A 26,351-nucleotide genomic window follows, 5' to 3' on the forward strand; every position below is an offset into this window, starting at 1 on the left:
TATATCAATTATATGTTATGTTATGTTACTATATTATGTTATGCTCGTTCACCTCAATATGTTAATCAATTTTGTCTCTTGAATAAATTTTTACAATAAAAAAAGAATTAGTTGAACGGGCTGGGGCTGGAGTGATAGCGCAGCAGAAGAATGTTTGCCTTGCATGCAGCTGAGCAGGATGGATCTGGGTTCAATCCTTGGCATCCCATATGATCCCTCAATCCAGGAGCAATTTCTGAGTGAATAGATAGGAGTAATGTCTGAGTGTCACCAGATGTAGCCCAAAAACCAAAAAAGAATTAATTGAATGGGCCTGATAGATTGTAGTGGTAGGGTTGAATGAAACCTGGTTGAATGCAACAAAAGTGATGGAATAAATAAATGTTTTAAGGTACTAAATCAGCTTAGAAAAAAGAGGTCAGTCCAAAAGACTACAGTGAATTGCTCAATAGAGATGAGTGAATTCCAGTGATGAATGAATACATGCTTTAAGAACTCAATCAGATTTGAGAAAAGAGAAGATAAGTCAAAAGGGTAGCAGTGAATAGCTCAGTGCAGATTTCCCTCGGTAACAGATTAAACATACTTAGTGGTACACATAGAAAGCCCAGCAGCGAGTTTTATTTCAAACTAGTTGACTAGAGTTTTATTCTCAGCAATCCATAGACTCCCTAAAGCCACGCAAGGAGTAATTAGCTTGTGCAGATCAGGTTGTGCTGGGCATAACTGATTCATCCCATACAACAAATATAAAATTTCTTATGGTTTGGGGCCAGAGTGGAAGCATAGTAATAAGGTGTAGGCTTGCACTCAGGTGACATAGGACAGACTCAGTTCAATCCCCTGCTTTCTATATGGGCACGCCAGACAGGAATAAGCCCTGAGCACAACCAGGTGTGCCCCCTAAAAATAATTTCTTAATATGCTCAACAATCATGTCAAATACATAGTATACCAGAGAGCGTGTAGACCTTTCAAGTGGTGGAACAAGTTCACTTCCAGCCTCCATATGGTACCTGAGACCATTAGGAGCTAATATGAAGGAAAGAGCAGATTAAACCCTAACAGCACCAATAAGTAGGCATCAAAATCAGGAAAAAAGAACCCCTTCTTTGGAATACCAAGTACCCTGCTAAAGTTCATACTGAAGGGAAGTGTAGAAAGACTTTTGAGGGGGACATCTAGCTACTGCTGAGGAGGGCACCCCAACACCAGGCCATGCAACCAGATAGAGAGCACAGATGGTAGGTGAAGGCACAGAATCACAGCTTCTATTCTAAGGATTCACAGAAAGGAAACCAGAAAGAGCAATGACAAGACAGCAAAATTCCAGAACTTATTGGGATTCAGCAGCAAAGGCAGTGAATAGGAATGGAAAAGACCCCCACCCCCATCAAGTAGCCTGACACAAATTGCTCAGCAACCACATTTCTGTAGGCCATAATGCTACATACACCAGGGTCTGAGTCAGGGGATTATTGCCACACTTACCTGGAAACATGCCTCTCTGCAGCCTTCCAAGGTCTCCTACTTCCAACCAGGAGATCAGCGCAGGCTTCTCCCCACAATGCCCTGGCAAAGAGGTTGCATTCATGAGTAAAAGACGGGGAAGAGAATAGTACCTCAGATGTTGTCTGGTTCCTAATAGAGGCTAAATCACGGAACAAATAAAGAACAGAATCTCTGGTTTTCGTATGTACGTTGCTTATCACACAGAAGACACTAGGTAGAAACTGAAGTGTCCAACATGGAGGAAGCAATAGGACAAAATGGGCTCACACTTGAACAAACTACATCTATCTCGGAACCCTCTATAGTTCCCTGAGCCCTTTGTGAAATGAGCAGAGAATATAGAACTGGGAGTAATCTCAAGCACCACTAAGGTTTGCAAGGAGCATTCATGTCTTAAAAAGTAAGGGCTCAGGTTACAGCACAGAGTAGGGCATTTGCCTTGCAGACACCCAACCCAGGAGTTTCACCTGAGCGCTGCTGCATATGGCACCCCCCCCCAAAAAATTAAGGGTTTGAACAATAGTACAGCAGGGTGGCTACTTGCCTTGCACGGCTGACAACAATTTGGACACCCGAATCACATATCGGATCCATTATGCCCCACAAGTAGTTTTCTCTTTATTGATTTTGGACTATTCTGGGTGATACTCAAGGACTGCTCCTGACCCAGTAACAAGGATTCACTCTGGAGGGAAAGCTTCTGGAGAACATTGGAATGCTGGGGATTGAACCCACATCGGCCTTTAACAAGGCAAACAACCTATCTTTTATGCTGTTCTCTAACCCAGCAGTGTTTCTGAGTACAGTCATAAGTAGGCAACATCCCTGAGAATGCTAGGTGTGGTCAAACACAAAACAATAAACAAAATAGTTAAACTGTGGCTAAGATAGGGAGCAATGAATTGGGGAACAGCATTTGCATGCAAGAGCCTCAGATGAGATCCCATTCCCACATCATTTTTCAAGAAGCAATGGTCTCTGAGTGCCATTGGGTGCTTATGAATTCAGGAAGATAACTTGACCGAAGGCCAGACCATAAGAACTATGATAGGCCCTTTGTCTTGATTGAGGTTGACCCATGCTCAGTCTATCAGATCGGCAGTCATGCATGCTCCAGTGGGGCTCTCACCTATGGTCCGCAGGTGCTGGTAGGTCTCTAGCATCACTTCTCTGTAGAGATTCTTTTGAGAGGAGTCGAGGAACAGCCACTCATCCTGGGAGAAGTTCACAGCTACTTGGGAGAAGGACACAGCATCCTGAGAAGCAATACAGGAGGGAGTCATGGACAGCTGCAACCTGAAATCTACACTGAAGCAGGATACTCAGGACCCTAGAGACTCAGGGACAAGTCCTTGCTTTGGGAGGAACCAGCTTCCATGTTCTCTCTTCCATCACTCCTGGAAGACAGGCCAGGAGATTCACTTCGAGGAAGTCCCATCAGCCAACATGACCTGTGGACACTAATCTAGAATGTTCAGGAGGTGAAGTTATGCACACACAGCAAGGTCAAAACCAAGCACAGAACCAGAAGAATCTGTCAAGTCTACTCTGGGTGGTGCCCAAAATGGTAAGTACATACCATTCCATTCCATCCCCATGCCAGACTCTGCACAATGCAAAAAGAGTGAGAAGGAAAACTCATGGTTCAGTGAGTGACTCAAATCTGTGCTCTTGGTTATCAGCACTCACAATTCACCCTGAAATGGATCCATCCTATTATAGGTAAGAAATGTCTGGATTCCAAATAACTACAGCTTCGAAAAAGAACCTTTCCTCTCATTTCTCTCTTAGAGCAACCAAGCCAAAGAGCCTAACAAGAGGCTTTGAAAGTGCAACTCAGGGGCCGGGCGGTGGCGCTGGAGGTAAGGTACCTGCCTTGCCTGCGCTAGCCTAGGACGAACAGCGGTTCGATCCCCCGGCATCCCATATGGTCCCCCAAGAAGCCAGGAGCAACTTCTGAGCGCATAGCCAGGAGTAACCCCTGAGCGTCACAGGGTGTGGCCCAAAAAAAAAAAAACCAAAAAAAAAAAAAGAAAGTGCAACTCATGGACAGAGGAGAAATATGGCTGAAGAGAGCAGGCAAAGCTCTGCAGAGTGAAGGTGAAGTGCAGAGTCAGGATTCAACACATTAAGTGTGGGGACAAAACATTATCGCAAATCAGTGTTTTTCCATGTGTGAGGCAGGAATAATGCTCCATGGCAGAAATCCTGAGATCAAGGTCTCCTTCCTCACCAACATAAGGGTCCATATTACCAAGAGTTCAACCATGCGTCAGCACTCCATAGTGTCTAAGACACGAGAAGTGTGGCCCAAGAACACTGAATAGGAGTAAGGCCTGAGCACCATCAGGTGTGGGACCCAAAACAAACACAGCAAACAAAGACAAAAGAGGCCTCCAATAGAAGAGGTCAGTGGTACTGACTGGAGTCAAACCAGGGCAAGAGATTCCTTTCTAAAATATTTCTAGGCCAGGGGCTGGGAGAAATACCATGGAGGTAAGGCGTCTGTCTTTCATGCAGAAGGTCATTGGTTCGAATCCTGGCATCCCAAAAGGTCCCCTGAGCCTGCCAGAAGCAATTTTTGAGCATGCAGCCAGGAGTATCCCCTGAGTGCTGCCGGGTGTGACGCAGAAACCAAAAAAACATTTCTGTGCCTCTCTATACTGGGGCCTTACACTCCTATGCCATACCCTGTCCCTTTCTGTGCCATACTCGCTCCTAACTGGATAAAGGATATCAGAGTGTTTGTTTCCATCTTCTCCCTCCTGGATTACTCCTTAATTATAGCTGGAAGAACTTTTGAAGTAAGTCTTGAAGAAAAGTCACAGCCGTGAGCACCATAGATATCCTGCCCTGACGAGAAGTGACAGCATTGGTGCTTGAAACACCCTGATGGACAAAGGCCTTGAAACCAGCTTCTTTTAACATGAGGAAATGGAGCCAGATACTCTGACTTAGGGAGCTGTGATGGGAACAGGAGCACGGGCTCTCTACAGCCGTAACACCAGATCCTCCAGGTGCCACATACAGACTAGGGGAGTCAAGCTATTCTCTGGCCAGAGGTGCCACTACCACAGGACCCCAAGGGTGACAAACTTGCCAGGGGAGCGAGATTGGGCCTGGGCATGCCCTCCTACAGACCAAGGTCGCCTTATAAACTGGTCATCACAATTACCTCCCAGCTCCGTCCTGTGGGTCCTACTCGATCCTAACCCCCATCAGCACATCTGAACCCGGTATCCAGCTCCTTTTAGAGGGATCATTTGCGAAAGTGCCCAATCTCATGTTGTAAAGTAAAATTATCTTTCTATACCCCGCAATTCCTCATGACCATGATGTGACCTGTCTCTGGACCTGGAGCTTCTCACCCAATACATCTCCGGCCTGAAGACTATGGGACAGACAGGAAGGCTTTGGCTCATCAGATGCTGTCCCAAGTAGTACACTGGACAGGGCCCAAGAGCCCCTGAGCCCCGTGGTTGAGGCCCAACTCTACACTCACCCAAAATTAGTATATATTTCACACAATTCCCCACCCCCAAATCAAACCTTTCCAAAATACCTGTCTACCTGGGGCTACCTGGAGTGATCCTCAAGCCAGAGCCAATCAGCGGCTCTGAGCACCCCCGAAGGCGGACCCCAGAGACGAACTATAGAATTGAGCATCATGGGCGAGAACCATCGGAAGCGCCAGGCCAATTCTTCGTCCTCCAGGTCCCTGGTTCATCAACAGATGTGGACGCAACAAGGCCAAACTGCGCTTGCTGGACCTTCCCGTCTCTGGGTTGCCACCCTGTGCTTACCCGGGTCCCCCGCTGCTAATAGAGACCCCGGAGCTCCCGCCTCAAGAGGCCCCTCGGCAGCTGAGAGTCAGAGTCGCCCACCAGACTCCGAGGACGAGGGGAACGCCAACAATCGTCCACCCCCAAATTCAAATCCACAATGGCGGTTGGAGAGAATATCCCAGGTGTGGTGACGTCACAGCGCACAAAGCCCCAGTGGGGCGACGTCACAGTCCACATGCTCCGTCTTTAAGGGCCAGGTGCTGGGACTGACTCTGTTGGGCTTGGAAGGAGGATTTGCCTTCAGGACTCTTGACCCCGGGGAGCAACGTGGCCGAGGGAGGGGGCGATTGCCGGGCTACAAGAGGAGGGTCACGCTTTTCATGAACATCGCACACTCCACCCAACCAACGGGAACCAAGTGCTCAGAAGCCACACTTTTCCCGCCCTTTGGGGTCGCCTGGACTCCATGGTGCTGGTCCTGGACGGTTCCCTGGGACGACCCCGAGGAGCTCTGGGGAGCTGGGCCTAGAGAAAGCAGAACCAGGCCGCCAGGGTGGGCTTGGTCACGGCTCCAGACAGCCACCGGCTGTCCTGGTGAACGTCTGCTGGGTGGCGACACCCTGCGGGAGCTGTGCTTGTGCTGATCTTCATCTGGTCAAGAGGCAGACGACCATTGTTTGCCATGAAGTCGGGGTGGGGAGTCTTTGGGTCACCTTGGGCCACAATGCCCCAAGGACTCAAAAGAGGAGATTGCTACCCGACTCTCCGAGGCTCAAGATCCCAAGGACGAAACTCAGTTGCTCGCAGCAGATGATGCAAGATTGATACAGCTAGAAACCCAGGGAAATCGGGGTTGCTAAAACGAGTCATACAGAATGAAAGCTCTGATTGCCATCAATGCCTCTGATATGCCACTTCATGTTGAAGGTCAGCGTCCTCTTCTTTCATGGACAAGAATCTTTGTGCCTACCTGCTAGACCTTCGCAGCACCACTACTTTCAAGGCTGTGCAAGGCCCTCATTGAGACCCTGCGGGATGGCTATGAGACAGCTCATGACGGGACAGGGGTCTTTGGCCAGGGGAAGTTCCTGTGCTTCAATGAGGCCCTCAGCGAGCTGGCCACTGTGATCAAAGCACCAAGTGGGAGTTCCCACAGACAGCAGCAATCAGCAGCCTAAGATCTGAGCTAGTCTGCTGGCGCCTCCCCAACAACCATCCAGGTGCCATACCTCCCCTTCAGTCAAAAGAGCAAATGTGCCAAGCACTTCCTCGAATGAAAGAGTGTTAAAGACAACTATAACACATTGGAGAGCACTCTGTGATGGAATGATCATCTCTTATAGTGAATGGAGCCAAAAGGACTGCAGTGTGCTGCCTGATGACCTAGACGGCTTCATCAGAACTTCACTGTCCTGAGGTATCTAGAGAACTTTTCACCAACCCTTTCTTAGGACACGTTTCAGATTTTGTTGACTTGATATTTTTTCTTAGATTTTAATTCAGACTTTTTAAAATGTCAATTATACTGTAGTTGTTTTATTTGTAAGTTCTTATTTGGAGTATAGATTTAGCTCAGTGTTAGCATGCATGCCTCTTATACATGAGGTCCTGGATTCCTTCGCAGACATCACATGACCCAATCAGCATCACTGGGTCTTGCTCTGAAGCAGCACACTGAAGCATCTTGGATATGGGTCCCACTTAATAGAATCTCATGAACCTGAGAGGTAGATCTAACATCTAGGAGGGTATGATTTGGATATGGGAGGACCATGTTTAATCGTTCCTACAACTACATGGTTCTTCAAGAATCACTGGGAGCAATCCCCAAGCATTGGTGCAGGAGTAGCCTCTAAGTCACATTCCATTTTCCAAATAACCCTGCAATTGAGTACAGACATTTTGGTACTACCTGTTTTTTCTTTTTCTGTGATAAGTGGTTTCTGGATTGGTTCAAGATTAGATTTCTCTCCATTGAATCCTTTGGGTTACATATTAAAAAGACGTTTCCTGGGGCCGTAGAGATAGCACATCGGCATTTGCCTTGCAAGCAGCTGACCCAGGACATAAGGTGGTTGGTTTGAATCTCAGTAACCTCTGTGCACCGCCGGGTGTGGCCCAAAAACCCAAAAAAAAAAAAAAACCCAAAACAAACAAAAAAAAAACAACATGAAATTTCACACAGGATAGAAAACGTATTCATGTCCAGGAGTGTGGAAAGGCATTTTCTTAATCCACAAAACTTAGCAGAATCATGAAAATTCATCCTGTAGAAAAGCCTTCAGTCATTCCTCAACACTTTCTGCACATGTGGAAATTTATATGGAAGAGAAGCCTTATTCATGTTAGCAGTGTGGGAGGCATTTGCTCATAGCTTATAGCTTGTAAGACATGAATATTCATACAGGAGAGGAACCTTATTTGTGTTAGGTGAGTGTGAAAAAGACTTCACTCTAATCTCTACCGTTTCTGGACAGTACATTATTGATTTGTACTGGTAAGATTTACTCATGTCGGAAGTGTGGAATGTCCTTCATTAACTCCTCACAACTTATTTTGCACAATAAAATTGAAATAGGAGTTAAGTCTTATACATGTCAGGAGTGTGGAAAGATCTTTGTTTAGTACTCAAACCTTTCTTTACACTTGAATGTTCATACAAGAAAGGAGTGCTATTCATGTCTGGATTGTGGGAAGGCTTACAAGCCTTCAAAAGCATCAGAAAATTCATTCTGGAGGGAAGCATGTGGAACATAAGAAGTGTGGAAAGGTTTTCACTGACATGGGAACCATTCTGTAGATGTGAAAATGATATCTGATGGTCTGGACACCTCATACAAAATGGTTGGCATGGGCCTTGCAAACCACTGGCCGGGGTTCAATGCTACACATTCTGTAGGGTTTTTCAAGCCCAAAGATATGGATAACAGAATCAGGAGTTAATTTTGAACATCATAGGTGTCACCCCATGCAGATAACTAAAATAAAATTTAAACAGACAATATTAACTTAAGAGAATTTGGGAAGGTCTGTTTACTTCTGAATGATTAACTGCATAAGGAAGTTCATAGCTGAGGGGCTGGAGCGGGGAGATAGAGGTAAGGCCTTGCAAGTGCTAGCCTACGACAGATCACAGTTGGATCCCCCAGCGTCCCCTAAGCCAGGAGCGATTTATTAGCGCATAACCAGGAGTAACCCCTGAGCGTCAATGAGTGTGCCCCCCTCCAAAAAAAAAAGTTTAAACATGAGACTAGAATGTAGCATAGTGGAAAAGGTTTTTGCCTTGGTAGCAGCCAAACATAGTTTGAACTTGTTTTGTTTGGGTTTTGGTTTTGGTTTTTGGGTTTTTGGGCACACCTGGCAGTGCTCAGGGGTTACTCCTGGCTCTACGCTCAGAAATTGCTCCTGGCATGCTCGGTGGACCATATGGGATGCCGGGATTCAAACCACCATCCTTCAGCATGCAATGTAAATGCCCTGCCTCCATGCTATCTCTCTGGCTCCAGGGTTTGAACTTTCTTATGGTTTCCCAAGTCTGCCAGGAGTAAATTTTATACTTCAGTGGGGCCTATAGCAACAAATACAACTGCGTAATCTTATTATATTTATGAAGCGCTTCGACCCTTTTTACTCTAGATGGGTCAAATTTATAGCACTAACATATTGATTGATCAGCTATTTATGTGTATGTCTCCTGATCACATTTACATTAATGTCTGTGATATACATAGCTCTACATTTCTGTGTTCTACATCTCTATGCTACATTTCCCCTCTTCCACTTTTCATTCAGCAAAACATTTTCTTTCTTTTATTTGGAATTGTTGGGCCACACCCATTGATGCTCAAGGGATATTCTTGGCTATACGCTCAGAAATCGCACCTGGCTTGGGGGACCATATGAGACACCGGGGGATTGAACTGTGGTCCGTCCTGGGTCAGCTGCGTGCAAGGCATATGCCCTACTGCTACACCATTGCTGGGGCCCAGCTAAACCTTTTCTAGTTTCACTATGCTCCCTTATCCCGGACGTATTGCATTCCCTGATAAATTCCTTGGCCTCTATAGCTCAACACCCTTTGTGCCCTGGAGCAACACCACATTGACACACATTTGCACCCCCTTCACCATTTCAGACTCTCACTCCCTTGGATTGCTACTCATGACCAAAATCATCTTTTCAAATAGGTCCTATCTGTAGGACTAATCATGGCCTGTGACTTAAGCCAGCAGCTGCAGGGTGTCATTGACACTTCCATCCCATCCTGATTATTCTCACCCAACACATTACTCCTAGCTGAAGTCGTCCTCTTTCATCATACTACTTTGGCCATGCTCCCAACAGGGATAGTGAAATGTATATTTTTCTTAGGAAAAATGTTATGACTTTGGGCTTGATTCAGGAGTCAAATGGGGAAATATGTATATTTCCTTATATGTATTTACCTGCGAACAATGACATTGCCTTGGGCTTGATTCTACACTCAAATGAGGAGAGAAAATTTTTTGGGTTTTGAGTCACACCTGACAGCACTCAGGCATTACTCCTGGCTCTACACTCAGAAATAACTCCTGGCAGGCATGGGACACCATATGGGATAGTGGGTTTCTAATCACCATCCTTCTGCATGCGAGGCAAATGGCGAGCCCGAAAAAAATTTTTATGTGTTTATGAGCAATTATGTTGGTATTACAACTATGAATCAGGGATAGTGGACTACAACCTAGACATTGTCTCCTAGCGCCCCAATATTACTCTGGCAATATCATTTTCTCTTTTTTGAATAGATCCAATAAAATGGGTATCTGAAAATGAGTGACTCTGAGCACCATTATTTTATTGAAGTTTGTGGTGGCCTGGTACTGATGGGTAGGTGGTGTTTACAAAGGAACTTCTCCAGTGTAAGGCCATTCATCTTCCCCTTCTCTGTCTCTCTAAGACCTGGCGAAGCTCTACTGTGTGGAACAGCGGGTCCAAGCCCAGATGTGGAACAATTGCTGGTTTGGAATAAATTAGAAGCTAATGCCTGTTCTTTAGGACTCTGGCCATAAATAGAGTGGCCTCAGGGTCTTTATTTAGGTCAATATGTGGAATTTTTTGACCTTGAAACTGGTGACTTCAGGCTCAAACTCTGCCAACCTAAGAGCTAGTGAGGTATGTTGCAGGAAGCAGGGATTTGGAGGGAAGATTTCATCTCTGGTCACCACAGGGCTGCTGTGTCCAAATGAGGTCTGTGAGAACCAAAAACCAAGTTCCCCCTGGGTCCATGATAAGGGCCCTAGACTAACACAAGCCCAAATCCTAGTAAAATATTTCTTGAGACAGGATAAAAATAGTTAATCTTTTTTTTATCTCCTCCCCGGCTGGGGGAACATATGGGGTGCTAGGATTCAAACCACCGTCCATCCTGGGTCGACTGTTTGCAAGGCAAACACCCCACTGCTATGGTATCTCTCCAGCCCCAAAAGTAGTTAATTTTGAGACAGATTAAAAATTTAGGTAAATTTCCACTCTCAGCTAAAGCATTGGGAATTAACTCATGTCCACTTTAAGCCAAGGCAGAGAAGTTAACTCAGAAATAAAACTACAGAATGTAACCTCTAAAGGAATGCAGGGATATAAGGACCATCCCTGTTCTTTTTAGATGGAGGAACTAGGTGGGTCTGGAATGTTCCACCAGATAAGGGTTGACAGTCAAAGTTGAGTCCATGAGTCAGAAAATTTTTTTCTTGTTTTTTGGGCAACACCCAGTAACGCTCAGAGGTTACTCCCGGTTATGCGCTCAGAAGTCCCTACTGGCTTGGACGACCATATGGGCCGCTGGGGGATCAAACCACGGTCCGTCCTAGGCTACCGCTGGCAAGGCAGACACCTCACCTCTAACGCCACTGTGCCAGCCCCATAGTTGGATAATTTGAGACATTCTATAAAATAATGTGCTTTGTGCACAAAATGAGATAAGCCAGTCATCTACGTGAAAAAAGATGTAGGATAATCATGATGCTGTGAAAGTTGAATTGTTTGTATTGACCAATGAAATGCTGGGGCCTGTTAATGCCTGTAATGTCTGTATAAACTAGCTGAGATTTTGCTCAGAGTTCCTTGTCAACTCCACTGATTGGATGAGAGTTGGACCTCCCTTTTGGCTCTTACATTATAGGAGGTGGTCACTGACTCTCAGTGCCAACTCAGGTGTCAACTTGGACTGCTATAGGCCAGTGGAAACTTATTGGGTGTTTGAGATGGAAACTGGTGTGCAGTACATCAACTTTAAAGGCTGAACTACCACTTGGGTCCCCATTGAAGTGCATTTGTAAATAACCTTTACTTTTCCCTTTCATCTATTCTGCATTAATTAGCACCCTTAATTAGGTAATGAGCTAGTTGATTAGTTATTTATTTAGTACCCTTATTTCAGTGAACCCAGACCCTTAGATGATTTCTTTTTTTTTTTTTTTTCGTTTTTGGGTCTCACCCGGCAGTGCTCAGGGGTTACTCCTGGCTCCAGGCTTAGAAATTGCTCCTGGCAAGCACAGGGGACCATATGGGACACCGGGATTAGAACCGATGACCTTCTGCATGAAAGTCAAACACCTTACTTCCAGGCTATCTCTCCAGCCCCCCTCAGATGATTTCTTAAACTCTGGCTACCAAAAGTGTCAGTGAATGCACCAGTAAAAGGAAGCTTGACTGTCTCAATGAGATCCAATATGCTGTTTAACTCCCTTGCTTAAAAACTGGAATTTTGAATCTGATATCTTGTACAAAACTACAAGCTGAAGTCATGCAGAATTACCCAAAAAGACCCAAGTTCATATTTGTATTACATTAACAAACCTAAAAATAATATTTATTGAGGAATGTGTCTTCAGAAATTCCCTACCTCTGGCACAATGTCATAAATTGGCTGGATGTAGACATAGTTGAAATATATTTTGAGGAATACATTGGAAGTAGGAAAAAACATCAGTGATCAAATGTTTGATAAATGATGGATTCTTGTGGAAGCCTCAAGTCTCCTACAATCTTGCCTATGCATTGCTTTCACTTATAAACATACAGGAGTTCATTTCTTGAATTAAAAATGTTTCATTTAGTTTAGTGGTTAACAAAAACTCATTGAGTTTTAGCACGTCATATTTCAACACTAATTTTATACTGGTGACAACTCCTATCATCAGTACTCCCATACTGCCTCAGGATCCACCCATCTCAATCCTGCCTGCCAGCACAAGCACAAGACAGAGTCCTGTGGTTGTGTTCGGGTACTGAGTGGAAAACAAGAACTTTCCATTGAAACAAAGCAAAGCACAGCTTTATTTGTCCACAAGAAAGCCCCTACCTGACTGACTTGGTTTTTCTTTCAGAGAGAGACCCTACCCAATGAGCTACAATCAAGTTTACATATAATTTTCCAGAAAAGGCTACTTTATTCTCTTAAACTTGAAACTGATTTGCAAATGTCTAGGGGACTTTCCACAGTTCCTGCACTCTTAGCCCTAATGAGATATCTGCTATGGCCAGATGTTCTGGAGCAGTGTTTAGTGATTTTAAAGACCATGAATAACTATGAGAGAGCTGAGAGATTTTTTTTCATTGGAAGCAGCCTTTTTAGACATAAATCAACTAAATGGTGTCCCTTATGGTCTAGTTTCCATTTACCCTCCTATTTTGGGGACCCTGAGTGAAATCTTTGACTATCCGTATGGTCTCTTGTCTCCATCCCTAACTATTGGTACATACTGGGACATTAGCACTAGCTCCATTACTGAACCTATGTGAGCCTGGATAAATTGCATAAGTAGATTCATTATGAAAGGACATACTAAAAGCATGAGGGGGGGGTTCAGTGAACGAATGTTGATACGAGTAGATGGAAACTTTCCATTGCCTTTCCTATTCTTGCAAACTAGCATTTACCCACTGCAGATTACTCTGGTCTGTTTGCATAGATAATACATTATTCCACTAGGGCCATGCACAATCCCCCTTGTTTCACGAAGTGTATATTTAATCCCTTGCTCTTCTGGAAGGTGACCTCTGCTAGGAAAGTATAGTTCTACTGTCCAGTACCAGCCAGCCATAACGGGGACAAGACCTTTAATAAGACACTACCATTTAAAATAACATCACCCCTTTAAATAAGACTGTAATCGTCAATGGATGCTGAGTCTATAAAACCCTCTTCATGGCTGACAGTAGGGATAGACGGTTGAGAGAGTTTGTTGGCAGTTGGAGGATGAGGAAGTGTTTGTGGGCAGTTGAATGAGAGTTGGAGCAATGGGAGAGTTGGTGGGCAGTTGAAAGTGAACTTTGGATGGTCCCACACACATCTAGGTATCTCCCTCTTTATCTCTCTTCTGGCGGAGGGTTTGGGATAGGACCCTGACCTCTCTAATGAATAAGACTGTGATAGTTATCAGAGTCTTGCCTGCAAGACCATCTAGAACAAGTCAGCTATGACAGGGAGGCACCTGCTCCTTTAACAAGGCTATAAAAAATGGAGTTATTCCTAGTCTGTGTCCACTGTTGGCAGAGCTCCCTGGGCTGTTAGTCCCTTGAATGATTCAAACCCTAGACTCTCCTTGGGAGTTGTACTGGGTTCTTACCCTTTTACACGGTTCTTTCCCTACACTGGGAAATTCATTAGAGCCATAGCTGGCAACTTTCTTCCCAATTGAGTCCATAACCAAAGCTGAGGATGTTATGCCTTCACTGCCCCCTTCTACACTGTGTCTACAGTCCCACCTATTTTAGCCAACCCAGTTCAGTCTTATCTTTGGGGTATCTTCTGAAGTGTGTTGTGCAGTCTTTTTCTGGTCCTCACCTCTTCCGGTGACATCTTCACGTGTTACACATGCACTCAAGACCAGATTTCAGTCAAGTCTGGATTTTACTCACTTTTACTGCAGTAGGAGTTGCAGGAATGACTGTTCACTGTCCTTCCTACCAGGGTCTAACCATGTATCTGAGGACCCACACTTGTTCTTGGGGCTGTAGTTGTGGGGAAGAACTGACTCATTTTCCTGCAAGGCCTCCAGGCTCCTGTGAATTTTGACCAGATCCGCTGAAACAATTTCCCACACACAAGGCAGAGAGGTGGGAGGGGGGCCTGACAATCACTGTGTTACTCCCCGCAAAATGTTTTCTTTTAAGTATTCATAAGAAGTGGTATTTACTTTGAAGTTGTGTACCCAGATTCAATAACATCACATACTGAATCACATCACATAGTGTTCCTGAGTACACCAGAAATGATTGAGAAGCACAGGACCAGGAGCAACAACCGAGAAGAATGAGCAAGGCAATCTCAAGAAATGAGAGAGAAAAAAATTCTTTAGGTACTGCTGAAAATAATCCAAAGGCAAAGACAACTATGCGGAAACAGAGAACAGAGGGCTGTCCAATTGCCACTGAGAAGGGAACCTCAACATGTGGTTGTAGAGCTAGTCTGAAAACATAGACGATGGATGAAAGCCAGAAACACAGGATCAGTTACAAATATCCACAGACAGGGAAGCAGAAAGAGCACTCAAGAAAGTCAGTGCCAATCATTATGGGCCTTAGTATCAAGACCTGAGAACTTGGGCAGGAGAGGTCCCACATGGCTGATCCAGGACTCCAACACACACTGTTCAGCACCCACGTTTCATATGTGCACAGAAACTACCACACTTCTCCATAGGATCTGATTCTGGGCCTCATTCAACAATTACCTCCAAACATGCCTCTGTGCAAACTGTCAAGGGCTCCTTATTTCTTCCAACCAGAAGATCAGCAGAGGCCTCACCCTGCGTTGTCCTGTCTAGAGGAATGATTCAGGGTTAGAGACATTCATGGTTGATTCCTGAGTGCGGAGCCAGATGGAAATCTAAATTCTATTGGGTGTACCCCAAAAGAAATCGTCAAATTACACAGCACAGCCTGGAATAAGTATAATTGGAAAACGTCCTTTATGAACAAGAGCCTCAGGTTTGATCCCACACATCACATCAGCCAAAGAAAATTGGGAGGCACGAATGCCATGAGGGCCGAAACAACTGATGGACAACACTCAAGTCAAACTTGCTCTTATAAATGTTGGACTTACTAGGCGTTGGGACACTAGCACAGAGCAGAAGATCCAGGTGTGATCACTGGCAACCCAAGTGATCACTGAATAATGTCAGAAGAAATCTCTAAACTCAATGGCTTCCTCGGCTCTGAGCACTCCCATGTGTGGTTAAGAGCGTTCCCAATCTTACAAAAAATTAAATGGGGGTGGGCAGAAGAGTGACAGACCACAGTTAGGGTGTTTGCCTTGCAAGTGGCTGACCCAGGTTCAATTCCCAACATCCACATGGTCCCTTGACCCTGCCAGGAGCAATTTCTGAACACAGAGTCAGGACTGACCCATGAGTGCCTAAAATCCTAAATAAATGTTAATAAAATTTAAATGGCTTGCATTTGAGAGTATTGTGGCACAGTGGTCAGGGTTGACTCTTAGGTCTGAGCTCCGGAATAATCCCTGAAAATTCATTAGATCAGTCTGCAGCCTGTATTAAACCTGGTTCATAGAGGTCAAGGAAAATGCCCAAACAATGTTTTATTTCTCAGTACTGTAAAATAAATTTAAAATTATATAATTAGGGGCCAGAGAGATAGAATGTAGGTAGGGCTTTTGCTTTGCCTGCAGAAGGATGGGGCTTCGAATTCCGGCATCTCATATGGTCCCCCGAGCCTGCCAGGAGCGATTTCTGAGTGTAGAGCCAGGAGCAACCCCTGTGCTCTGCCGGGTGTGACCCCAAAAACCAAACTAATAAATAAAATATAAATAAAATTACATAATTAGGGGGCAGCAAGATGGCACAGTACTAAGGGCACTTGCCTTGCATGGGGCTGCTCAGGAAGAACAGTGGTTCGATCCCCAATCATCTCATAAGGACCCAAAGTCAAGAGAGGTTTGGGAGCGCAAAGCCAGGCATAACCCCTGAGCATCACTGGGTGTGGCCCAAAAATATGTGAAAGAATGTCAAAAAATAAAACTAACATTACATAATTAGACTCCTCTAAGATATAAAATTGGTATTGGGAGTGTAAAACAATGAGATAGGCCTTCACTTTGGGTAACTACAAAGTCCAGTCCCTATAGAACCCAGATCTCTGACTGGTATGTGATTGGCCCAAAGGGTCTGTTCCTCACAGTTGCCTCAGGGCGGCTCTTACCAATGGCCCGCAGGTGCTGGTAGATCTCCAGCATCACATCTCTATAGAATTTCCTCTGAGAGCTGTCCAGGTACAGCCACTTATCTGGGGAGAAGCTCACGGTCACATCAAAAAAGGTCACCGTGTCCTGAGCCAGCACACAGCAGGGTAAAGGCTCAGGCTCACACAGTCCCTGAATGTAAAGAAGGGAAACCCCCATATCCCAAAGGGAAGAAGTTCCTCTGCTCTCTCCACTAGGAAGAACCAGTCTCAAAGTCAATATGTCAAGAGGCACTTCTGATGACAGGCTCCAGAAATCCCTGAGCATCAGCCAACATAATGTGAGGACAATCCTCAAGTAGGTTCTTGGAAATAGTGGCATGCATACAAGCATACCTGGGCCAATGTGCAGTATCACTAGGTCCACTGAATATTTGCCATTTCCCAAAATGCTACACACACAGCAGTCTAAATCTTCTCCTAAAGCCCATCTCTTCTCTTGGTAGTAGGGAAAGAAGTAAAATTCAAGGGTCACATTGTGAGTCAAGCCTGTGCTTTACCAAATCAGCACACAGTTACATCCAAGAAAGTGCCTCCTTGAGCACATAGAAATGATCTCACTCCCAATCTCTATGACTTTTCAAATGACCCTTGGCTTACATTTCCCTACTAGATCCATAAGCCATGGAACTGCAGGCTTTGTAAGATCAATGTATGAAAAAGGAGGAGGCGAGCTCTTCAGAGTGAAGAATTAAACTGCATGGAATGATCAAAGGGGTGGAGAAACAGAGCCAGGGGTTTCAAACAAGGCCAACCCAGGGTCAATCCCTGGTGTAATCTTGGGTTCCCTCACGTTATCAGGAGTAAAGTAAATCCTTGGTGTAGAGCCCAGATGAAGCCCTGAGTATAGCAACATGGAAGAAAAAAAAATCTATACAAAAGAAGCTGAAGTAGCACAGCACAAAGAAATTAAAACCAAAACCCAAAGGGAAGTGCACATGCAGGAAAAGACCTAGCCACAGAATTTCCAGTAAGGCAAAAAATTCTTCAGCCAGATTTTAGAAAATTAGGCAACCTGGGGAGCATATTAGACTCCATTGAGCATCCTGAGTGAAAAGAGAGAGAAGACAAGTGTGCCTGTATTGGCCTGCATCTAGGAACTGGAAGAAAACACAAATCGAGGCTGACCTAGGACTGATCACTGTTTGAACCCCAGGCATCTCATATGGTCTCCCAAGCCAGGAGCAATTTCTGAGCACATAGCCAGGAGTAACCCCTGAGCATCACTGGCTATGCCCAAAAACAAAACAGAGAACTTTGAGCTAAACCTACAGAACAGCCAGAAGGGCACTTGCCTTGTACTTGGCTGGCCCAGAGAGAACCTCGCACTCCCCATATGATTCATTCTGCAGATTACGAGGGACAGAGCCAAGAAACCCCCTATTGGCTCTGGAGCCAGTACTAAAAATCAGTAATATATCTGATCCCTGATAAGGTAGGCATGAAGATTTAGGGTAGAAATCTTGAGATCAAGGATTTCCTTAACAACATATTACCAGTTCGTATTTTATGAACTCCAGAACCCCCATAGGGTCTGAGACCTGCCAGTGGTGACCCAGGAACACTGTTTCAAGAGTCAAGTCTGAACATACTGGGGACCATTAAACCAAACACAGCAAACAAGGACAAAAGTAGCCTCAAATCACAGAGTCCAGAACCCCCGCTAGGGGCCACAGCTTGACAATGTGGGGGCTGAACACTCCTGTCCCCCACCCTGTCCTTCCTTATGCTCACTCTCTGCACCTACCTGGGAACTGGACTTCCGATGGTGCAGATCCATCTTCCCTAGTATGTATTATTTCAGAAGAGCAGCAGAAAGGCAGTTTGCATGAATCCCTGTAAGAGAGACATGGTTGTGAGCACTGCAGAGGAAGAAATCCCCTGCCCTGACAGGAAGAGCCTGTAAGGCCAATAATGCCAGTTGGGCTGCACCTCTGGGCACCAGCTCAGGTCCATGTGAACACACACATGGACACAGAATGGGGATGGGATGGGATCAGGATGTGTATAGGACAGGAACATTGATCTTGCTCTACAGGGAGGAACTGCATCCCTGAGTCCCTGGGAGTCTAGGGCAGGGGCTGACTTGGAGGCAGAAGTTCAGTACATCACTGCCCCCTGCAAACTGGCAGTAAAATGGTGAGTTGCACTCAGCCTGGAAGTGCCTCTGCCAGTGTATTCAGCACTTGCTGCCATATGGTTTCCACACACACACTGCTACCACAGATATTTATGCAATGTAGGACTATGAGGAATTAAAGGTAGTAAGAAAAATAATTAATTAATTAATTAATTCTCACAATCTTTACATAAGACCCGACTGCAACATGATTTCTACTAGGAATAGTATGGTGTCAGAGGTTAAGCTCAGACCTTTCTCAAAAACCATACATTATATCATTTTTAGTCAATATGAACATTCTTATGAATAAGGTGTATGAAGACAATGTAGGCCTTTCCATGTCACCCACATGAAAGAATTCTCTCTACTTTAAAATTTTTTCTTTAATTTATATTTTGGGCCATACCCTAAGGTGCTCAGAGGGTTATTCCTGGCTCAGTATTCAGAAATCACTTCTGCAGGACATGGGGAACCCTATACAGTGTCAGGGACCAATGATGGGTCAGTGGTGTGCAAGGATCCAGTTGTACTACAGAGCAACCCATGTAGAAAAAAAAGGTGTCATAGTAGGGGCAGGAGAGATAGTATGCAGGCAGGGCCTTTGCTTTGCCTGCAAAAGGACAGTGGTTTGAAACCCGGCATCCATTATGGTCCCCAAGCCTGCCAGGAGTGATTTCTGAGCATAGAGCTAGGAGTAACCCCTTAGCACTGCTGGGTGTAACCCAAAAGCCTCCCCACGAAGTGTCATAGTAATGAAATGAATGGAAGAGGAAAAGTACCTGATCAAAGTTTAGAACAGGGGTCTCAAACTCAATTTACCTGGGGGCCGCAGAAGGCAAAGTCGGGGTGACACAGGGCCGCATAAGGGATTTCACAAAAATAAATAAACAAATAAATAAATAAATAAATAAGCGAATAATCGCGAATACTGCAATATTTGAAGGCCCATTGCGGGCCACAGAATGTTGTAAGGAGGGCCGCAGGGCCCGCGGGCCTCGAGTTTTAGACCCCTGGTTTAGAAGCAAACAGGTAGGGAGGCACCCCAGGACAGTAAAATCTTGAAATCCACTAAAAACAAAGGGTTTGGGAACACATGGACCTGAGGCCACTGCAGGCCAAAAGAAGGCTGCACCCTTCCCCTCTCAGAGCAGGAATGGGGGCCAAGGGCTGAAAGTCAAAGACCTTCAACTACCCCCACCCTGCTCCTGGCAACCACCCTAGCAACAGGACAGTTAAGGAAATTGGAAAGCCTAGGGGTGGGGTGGGGTTGGGAGAACATCTAGAAAAGCCTTCTTGGAACAAAGGACCATTGCCTGTGGCCAGGGTGGCAGCATCTCCCTCAGACCTTGGGGTTTTAATCATTCCTTGTGGAAAGTGTATCAGGGGAGCTCTTTCTCAGATGTGGAGCCACTTCTTGCCATAATCAAGGCTGGCTGGAGCTCAGCAGTTTTTCAGAACTGTCTGCCAAGCCAGACTGTCCCAATCACTCCCCAGGAGCCAGATCTGGAGAGAGTGAAGGGAGAGCTGCAGATTCCCTCCAGGGCCGCCGCCTCTTCCCCCCCAACTCCTAGGAGGCACTTGGGGTCTCCCCGGCACCACTCGGGCAGTTCTTTCCTTGGTCGAGTCTGAAAATTCCCGCCTGGGCTTGTTCTAGCCCGTGATCTCCCTCGACCGCCCGCTTCCCCGTCGCCTCCCGCATCTCGATCATCGTGGGGTGTCGGAACCGAACCCCGCTCACCCACTTGCAAAGCCGAGCGTCCTGGGCGGCCGATCCCCCCAGGAACAAACGCAACAAGATCCAACCTCCGCGCTCTCGGTCGGTCCCACCTCTGGGCGCCACCGCCTCCCCCAATTACCCGGGCGCCCCCGCCGCTCACCTGGCTGTGACCCGGTGCTCCACGCGCTCAGAGCGGCCGATCGTCCCTCCAGACCCCACCCCACGGGGACCCGGCCTGGCCCGATCAGCAGAGAAGGCAGCTCAAGGGACCGAACCCGGAAGGGGACGCAAAGGAGGCTGCGGGCTAGATGACATCACAGCTACTCCCCAAGACCTCTTAAAGGGACATCCCGAGCTTGGCTGCAGCCACTCCTTTTCCCAAAGTATTTCACTCTAGTGCTGGAGAGATAGCATGGAGGTAAGGCCTTGGCCTTTCATGCAGAAGGACGGTGGTTCGAATCCCGGGATCCCATATGGTTCCCCAACCCTGCCAGGACCGATTTCTAAGCATAGAGGAGGGAGTGTCCCCTGAGCACCGCCTGGTGTGACCCCCCCCCCAGAAATTGTTTTACTCAGCTTTTGTTTTAAATTATGCCTCTGAATAGGCACGGCCCATACACCCCTGAACCATTGACCATCTAAGGAAACAACCACAATTGTCTACATCACCAGAAGCAAACCTCTACCAGGAAACACCCTGCCGCTACCCTGGCATTGACTTACTCAAAGGAGTGTTCTCTTAACACCCAGAAGGCTCATTAACAGCAACAACCTGCATGCATGCAGGATGCTCCACATTTAATGGTGACATGAAACGAGAGGACCCTCCACATCAGCCTGACTTCGATGAAGGAAATGCACAGAAACCAGAATCTTTAACTACAGAGACCTGGCACCAGCAACAGTTAATATGCGAAAATGTTTCACCAGAACCAAGAGAATGCCTCAGGGGTTCGGCAGCCTGGTATACCTGGAGCCCAGAGTTGGTCTTATACCAGAAAACTTCAGGAACAAGGTATCCTTATATTTAGGCCAAGGCTTTTTACCCCTATTTCCCCCATATTTTGCTGGGCCTATGCAAACAACAATTGCCACCCTCACACCATTATTACTGTATATATATTTTTAACTCTTATGCTATTTTTTTAAAGAAGAGCTTACTAAACTTTCTGCTGGAACTTTAATGCATTCATTGTGGTTCAATAATTTTTGTTTGTTTTTAGTGATTCAATAATTTTAAAATATATACTTGCTACTGAACTTTTTCTTATTTCCTTTCTCTTCCATCTCTTTGGTTTTTCTTTCAATTTTCTATTTTTTAAATCATGTTGCTCTTGGACTTCCTAAAACAAATGTATTATGATCAGTTATGTCAACTATGTAATGCATTTATTTTCTTTATTTTTTTTTTTTTGGTTTTTGGGCCACACCCGGTAATGCTCAGGGGTTACTCCTGGCTATGTGCTCAGAAGTTGCTCCTGGCTTGGGGGACCATATGGGACACCATGGGATCGAACCTCGGTCTGTCCAAGGCTAGCGCAGGCAAGGGAGGCACCTTACCTTTAGCGCCACCGCCCGGCCCTGTATTTTCTTTAAATAAATTAAATATAAAAGATAAAAATTTGGAGAGATAGCCTGGAGGTAAGGCCTTCCATTTGGAAAGAGAGTGGTTTGAATCCTGGCATCCCATATGGTCCCCCCTCCCAGGCCTGCCAGGGGCAATCTCTGAGCGTAGAGCCAGGAGTAACCTCTGAACACTGACAGGTGACCCAAAAGCAAAAAAAAAAAAAAGATAAAAAATTAAATGAAATTATGCAACTATTTTCAAAATGATTTTAATTTCCAAAGAATCAGGGAAATTGTGACACTAGAGTTCCATGACATCAAAAAATAAACACACATGCCTTGACTTGCACTTTCTTCCTGTGTCCACAAAACTATGTTTACTTTATCTAGCTTTTTATTAAGTGTACATTGTGACAGAATGGGCAGAAATGGGCCACAGTAGCACCTTCACAGCAAAACGTACTTTGAGTAGACAGCTATGTCTCATTCAAAGTTCCATCTTTTGGGTGACAGCAGCAGATTCCTTAGTATAGAACTCCCAGGATCCCTGGCTGGAGTGACAGCAAAGAGAGAAGGGCTTCTTTATTATGGTCACAGCATTATGGGTCTGTTTGGGTAATTCTATGGGGGGATCTCATCTTGCAGTTTTGTACAAGAAATCAGAGTCCCAGCAGGGGTGCTAAGCACCATATTGGAACTCATTGAGTAAACCAGCTTCTTTTTACTGGTACATTCACTGCCACTTTTTGTAACCAGAGTTTAACAAATCACGTGAGTGTGCGGGTTGCCTTTATTAAGAGTACTAATTAATGCAGGGTAGATTAAAGGAAAAAGCAAATGTTATTTACATGAGCACTTCAATGAAGCCCAAGAGGTAGTTCAGTCTGTAAAGTTGAGGAACTACACTCAGGTTCACCAGTTTCCATCCCAAGCCCCATGAAGATAACTGGCCTGTAAGGGTCCAGGTTGGCACCCAGAGACAGAGACCACCTCCGATAATGCAAGACACAAAAGGGAGTTTGTTAGGATAGCAGAGGTCCAGGTCTCATCCAATCATGGACGTTGACAAGGACCTCGGAGCAAAATCTCAGCTAGTTTATATAGACATTACAAACATTAACAGGCCCAAGCATTTCATTGCTTAAAACAAACAGTTCAACTTTCACAGCATACATGATTGTCCTATATCTTTCATCACATACATGATTGCTTATCTCATTTTGGGCACAAAGCACATTATTTCATAAAATAGAGGTCTCAACTTATCTGACTCAACTTTGCTTGTCATGTAGACCTTATTTGGTGGAACATTCCAGAACCATCTAGTTTCTCTATCTAACAGAATAGGTTCTTAACATCCCTGCATTCCTTTTTAGAGGTTACATTTTATGGTATATTTGAGTTAACTCCCTCTGCCTTGGCTTAGAGTGAAAATGAGTTAACTCCCTTTGCATTAGCTAAGAGTAGAAAAGTAACTAAACACTTTTTTTTTGGTTTTGGGGCATACCCGGCAGTGCTCAGGGGTTACTCATAGATCCGCACTCAGAAATAGTTCCTGGCAGACTTGGGGGACCATATGGGATTCCGGGATTCGAACCAATGACCTTCTGCATGAAAGGCAAATGCCTGACCTACATGCTCTCTCTTAAGTCCCCAAAATAAATAAACTTTTAACCTGTCTCAAGAACTATTTTACGGGCCAGAGAGACAGCATAGAGGTAAGGCGTTTGCCTTTCATGCAGGACAATGGTTCGAATCTGGCATCCCTTATGGTCCCCTGTGCCTGCCAGGGGCGATTTCTGAGCGTAGAGCCAAGTGAAACCCCTGAGTGCTGCCGGGTATGACCCCCAAACCAAAATCCAAAAAAAAAGAACTATTTTACTAGGATTTGGGCTTGTCTTAGTCTAGGGCCCTTATCAAGGACTCAGGGGGACCTTGGTTCTTGGTTCTGTCAGGCCTCATTTGGACACAGCAGCCCTGAGGTGAACAGAGACTCAATCTTCTCTCCAAACCCCTGCAAACTACCTCACTAGCTTTTAGGTTGGCAGAGCTAGAGTCTGAGGGCACCAGCTTCAAGAAAAAAAATTCCAGAAATTGACCAAAATGAAGACCCTGATGCCACTCTATTTATGGCAGAAATCCTAAAGAACAGGCATTAGCTCCGAAATTCATTCCAAATCAGAAAAGAGAATTCTCCCACTTCTGGGCTTCGACCAGCTGTTCCACACAGTAGAGCTTCACTAGGTCTTAAAGAGATGGAGAAGGGGAAGGTGAATGGCCACACACTGGAGAAGTTCTGCTAGGAAATAAATCACCAAAGTTCCTTTACAAATACCACCTACCCATCAGTACCAGGCCACCACAACTTCAATAAAATAATGGTGCTCAGTCACTCTTTTTCAGATTCCCATGAATATTCACTGGTGAGTGTTGCTTTCATTATTTTTGTCTTTACTCATTTGTCATCCTTATTTGACTTTGGGGTCACAAATAGTGATGCTCAGGGTTACTCGAGGATCTGCACTCAGGAGTCAGGGGAACATGAGATCCAGGAATTGAACCTGGATGGTTGCTTGCAAGGCACAGGCACTACCTGCTGAATGAGAACATAGGCTCATCTTCTTCAGCCCTGCTCCAACTACAACAAAAAGGATATCAGCATTGTAAATGATGCTGCTGAGTCAGATCCGAAGATGTAGAATTTACTGGTGAGGTTAAATCCTGGGCCCCTAGAGTACTCACAAGGAAGCATCCACCAGTCACTTCCGGAGTGTCACTCAGTTTATGTAGGTGGAAAGGGATATTTATAATAAGGGACAGTAGGCTGTAGTCTCTGTGTCAGCCAATCAGGCTGAATGAGAGAGGGCTTTAAAGCAGAGTGTGTGCTTCTGTGTCTAGGGTAGACATTATGGAAATCGATTGTGTGCTCTTGGTTTAAAAACAGTATGTGTTTCATGTTATTAGTTACATCTCAAGTTGGTTAAGGACAAAATTTAGATAAGGGCTAGATAAGTTAGATTGTCTTCCACTAGAGGCAGAATCCCCAGATCATAGCTTCCAAGAAAGTGTTAGTGGTGATTTTTCACAGGCAATAAAATCTGGGATAAAGACTTTTCATCTGGATTAGATTTACGGCAGGGTGGACTTTCCCAGGAAACATCTGCTCATGATTTTCTTTTTTTTTTTTTTTCGGTTTTGGGGCCACACTCAGCAGCACTCACCTGTTCCTCCTGGCTCTACACTCAAATCGCACCTGGTAAGCTCGGGGGACCATATGGGATGCCGGGATTCGAACCACGTCCTTCTGCATGCAAGGCAAACACTCTACCTCCATGCTCTCTCTGGTCCCATGCTTTTCTTTTTTATTTATTTTTTGATTGATCGATTGGTTTTGGGGCCACACCCAGCAGTGCCTGACTCTGCACTCAGAAATTGGCCCCCCAATATTTCTACATCCCAGGAATATAAACATTTGGGGTTCCTATCTCTAAAAGTTGGGAACACATCTCTATCCTAAGATTTTCACCGATTTTACTGGATCTATTCAAAAAAAAGAGAAAAGGGTATTGCCACAAAGTAATATTGGGGTGCTAGGAGACACTGAGTAGGATGTAGTCCACTGTCCCTGATTCATAGTTGTAGTACCAACATTGTTACCCATAAATACATATAAAGAAATATACATACCCTACATTTGGGTGTGGAATCAAGTCCAAGACAATATCATTCTTCGCAAATAAATACATAAAAGGAAATATACATATTTCCCCATTTGATTCCTGAATCAAGCCCAAAGTCAAAACTTCCTTTTTAAATGTTAAATTATCTTTATTTAAACACCCTGATTACAAATATGATTGTAGTTGTATGATTACAGTCATGTAAAGAATACCCCTCTTCATAAGTGCAAGATTCCCACCACCAATAACATTATTTTATAAGAAAAATACACATTCCGGGGCCGGCGAGGTGGTGCTAGAGGTAAGGTGTCTGCCTTGCACGGGCTAGCCAAGGTAGGACCGCGGTTCGATCCCTAGCGTCCCATATGGTCCCCAAAGCCAGGGAAATTTCTGAGCGCTTAGCCAGGAGTAACCCCTGAGCATCAAATGGGTGTGGCCTGAAAAAATAAAAACAAAAAAAAAGAAAAATACACATTCCAGGGCATAAGCAGTAGAACATTGGTAGGGCAATTTGCCTTGCATGTGGCTGACCTAGGATCCCCCAGAATTCCATTTGGTTCCCCAACTGAGGAGTGATTTCGAAACACATAACCAGGAGTAATCCCTGAGCATTACCAGGTGTGTCCATAAAAGAAAGAAAAGAAAAATACATATTCCACCATCTTTGTTGGGAGCGTGCCCAAGTGAGCATGATGAAAGAGGACTACTTCAGCTAAGTTGTAATC

At 45.1% G+C, this 26,351-nt stretch overlaps 2 protein-coding genes across 2 annotated transcripts in view; both read right to left on the reverse strand.

Moving 5' to 3' along the window:
* Positions 1 to 1,491: 1,491 nt before the first annotated feature.
* LOC126000480 (zinc finger protein 688-like) overlaps positions 1,492 to 26,351 on the reverse strand; it is a gene marked incomplete at its 3' end in the record, with an annotated part of 128,739 nt that continues 103,879 nt past the window's right edge. Inside the window, exon 3 of the mRNA XM_049767745.1 lies at positions 1,492 to 1,572. Coding sequence (XP_049623702.1) covers positions 1,492 to 1,572 — 81 coding nt within the window. The remainder of the gene's footprint in view (positions 1,573 to 26,351) is intronic.
* The window catches only part of LOC126000482 (zinc finger protein 208-like), a 58,953-nt gene continuing 58,079 nt past the window's right edge, over positions 25,478 to 26,351 (reverse strand). Inside the window, 1 exon segment of the mRNA XM_049767746.1 lies at positions 25,478 to 25,486. Within this exon segment, the coding sequence (XP_049623703.1) occupies positions 25,478 to 25,486 (9 nt within the window).

The sequence above is a fragment of the Suncus etruscus genome (assembly GCF_024139225.1).
Source record: "Suncus etruscus isolate mSunEtr1 chromosome 15 unlocalized genomic scaffold, mSunEtr1.pri.cur SUPER_15_unloc_3, whole genome shotgun sequence".
NCBI lineage: Eukaryota > Metazoa > Chordata > Mammalia > Eulipotyphla > Soricidae > Suncus > Suncus etruscus.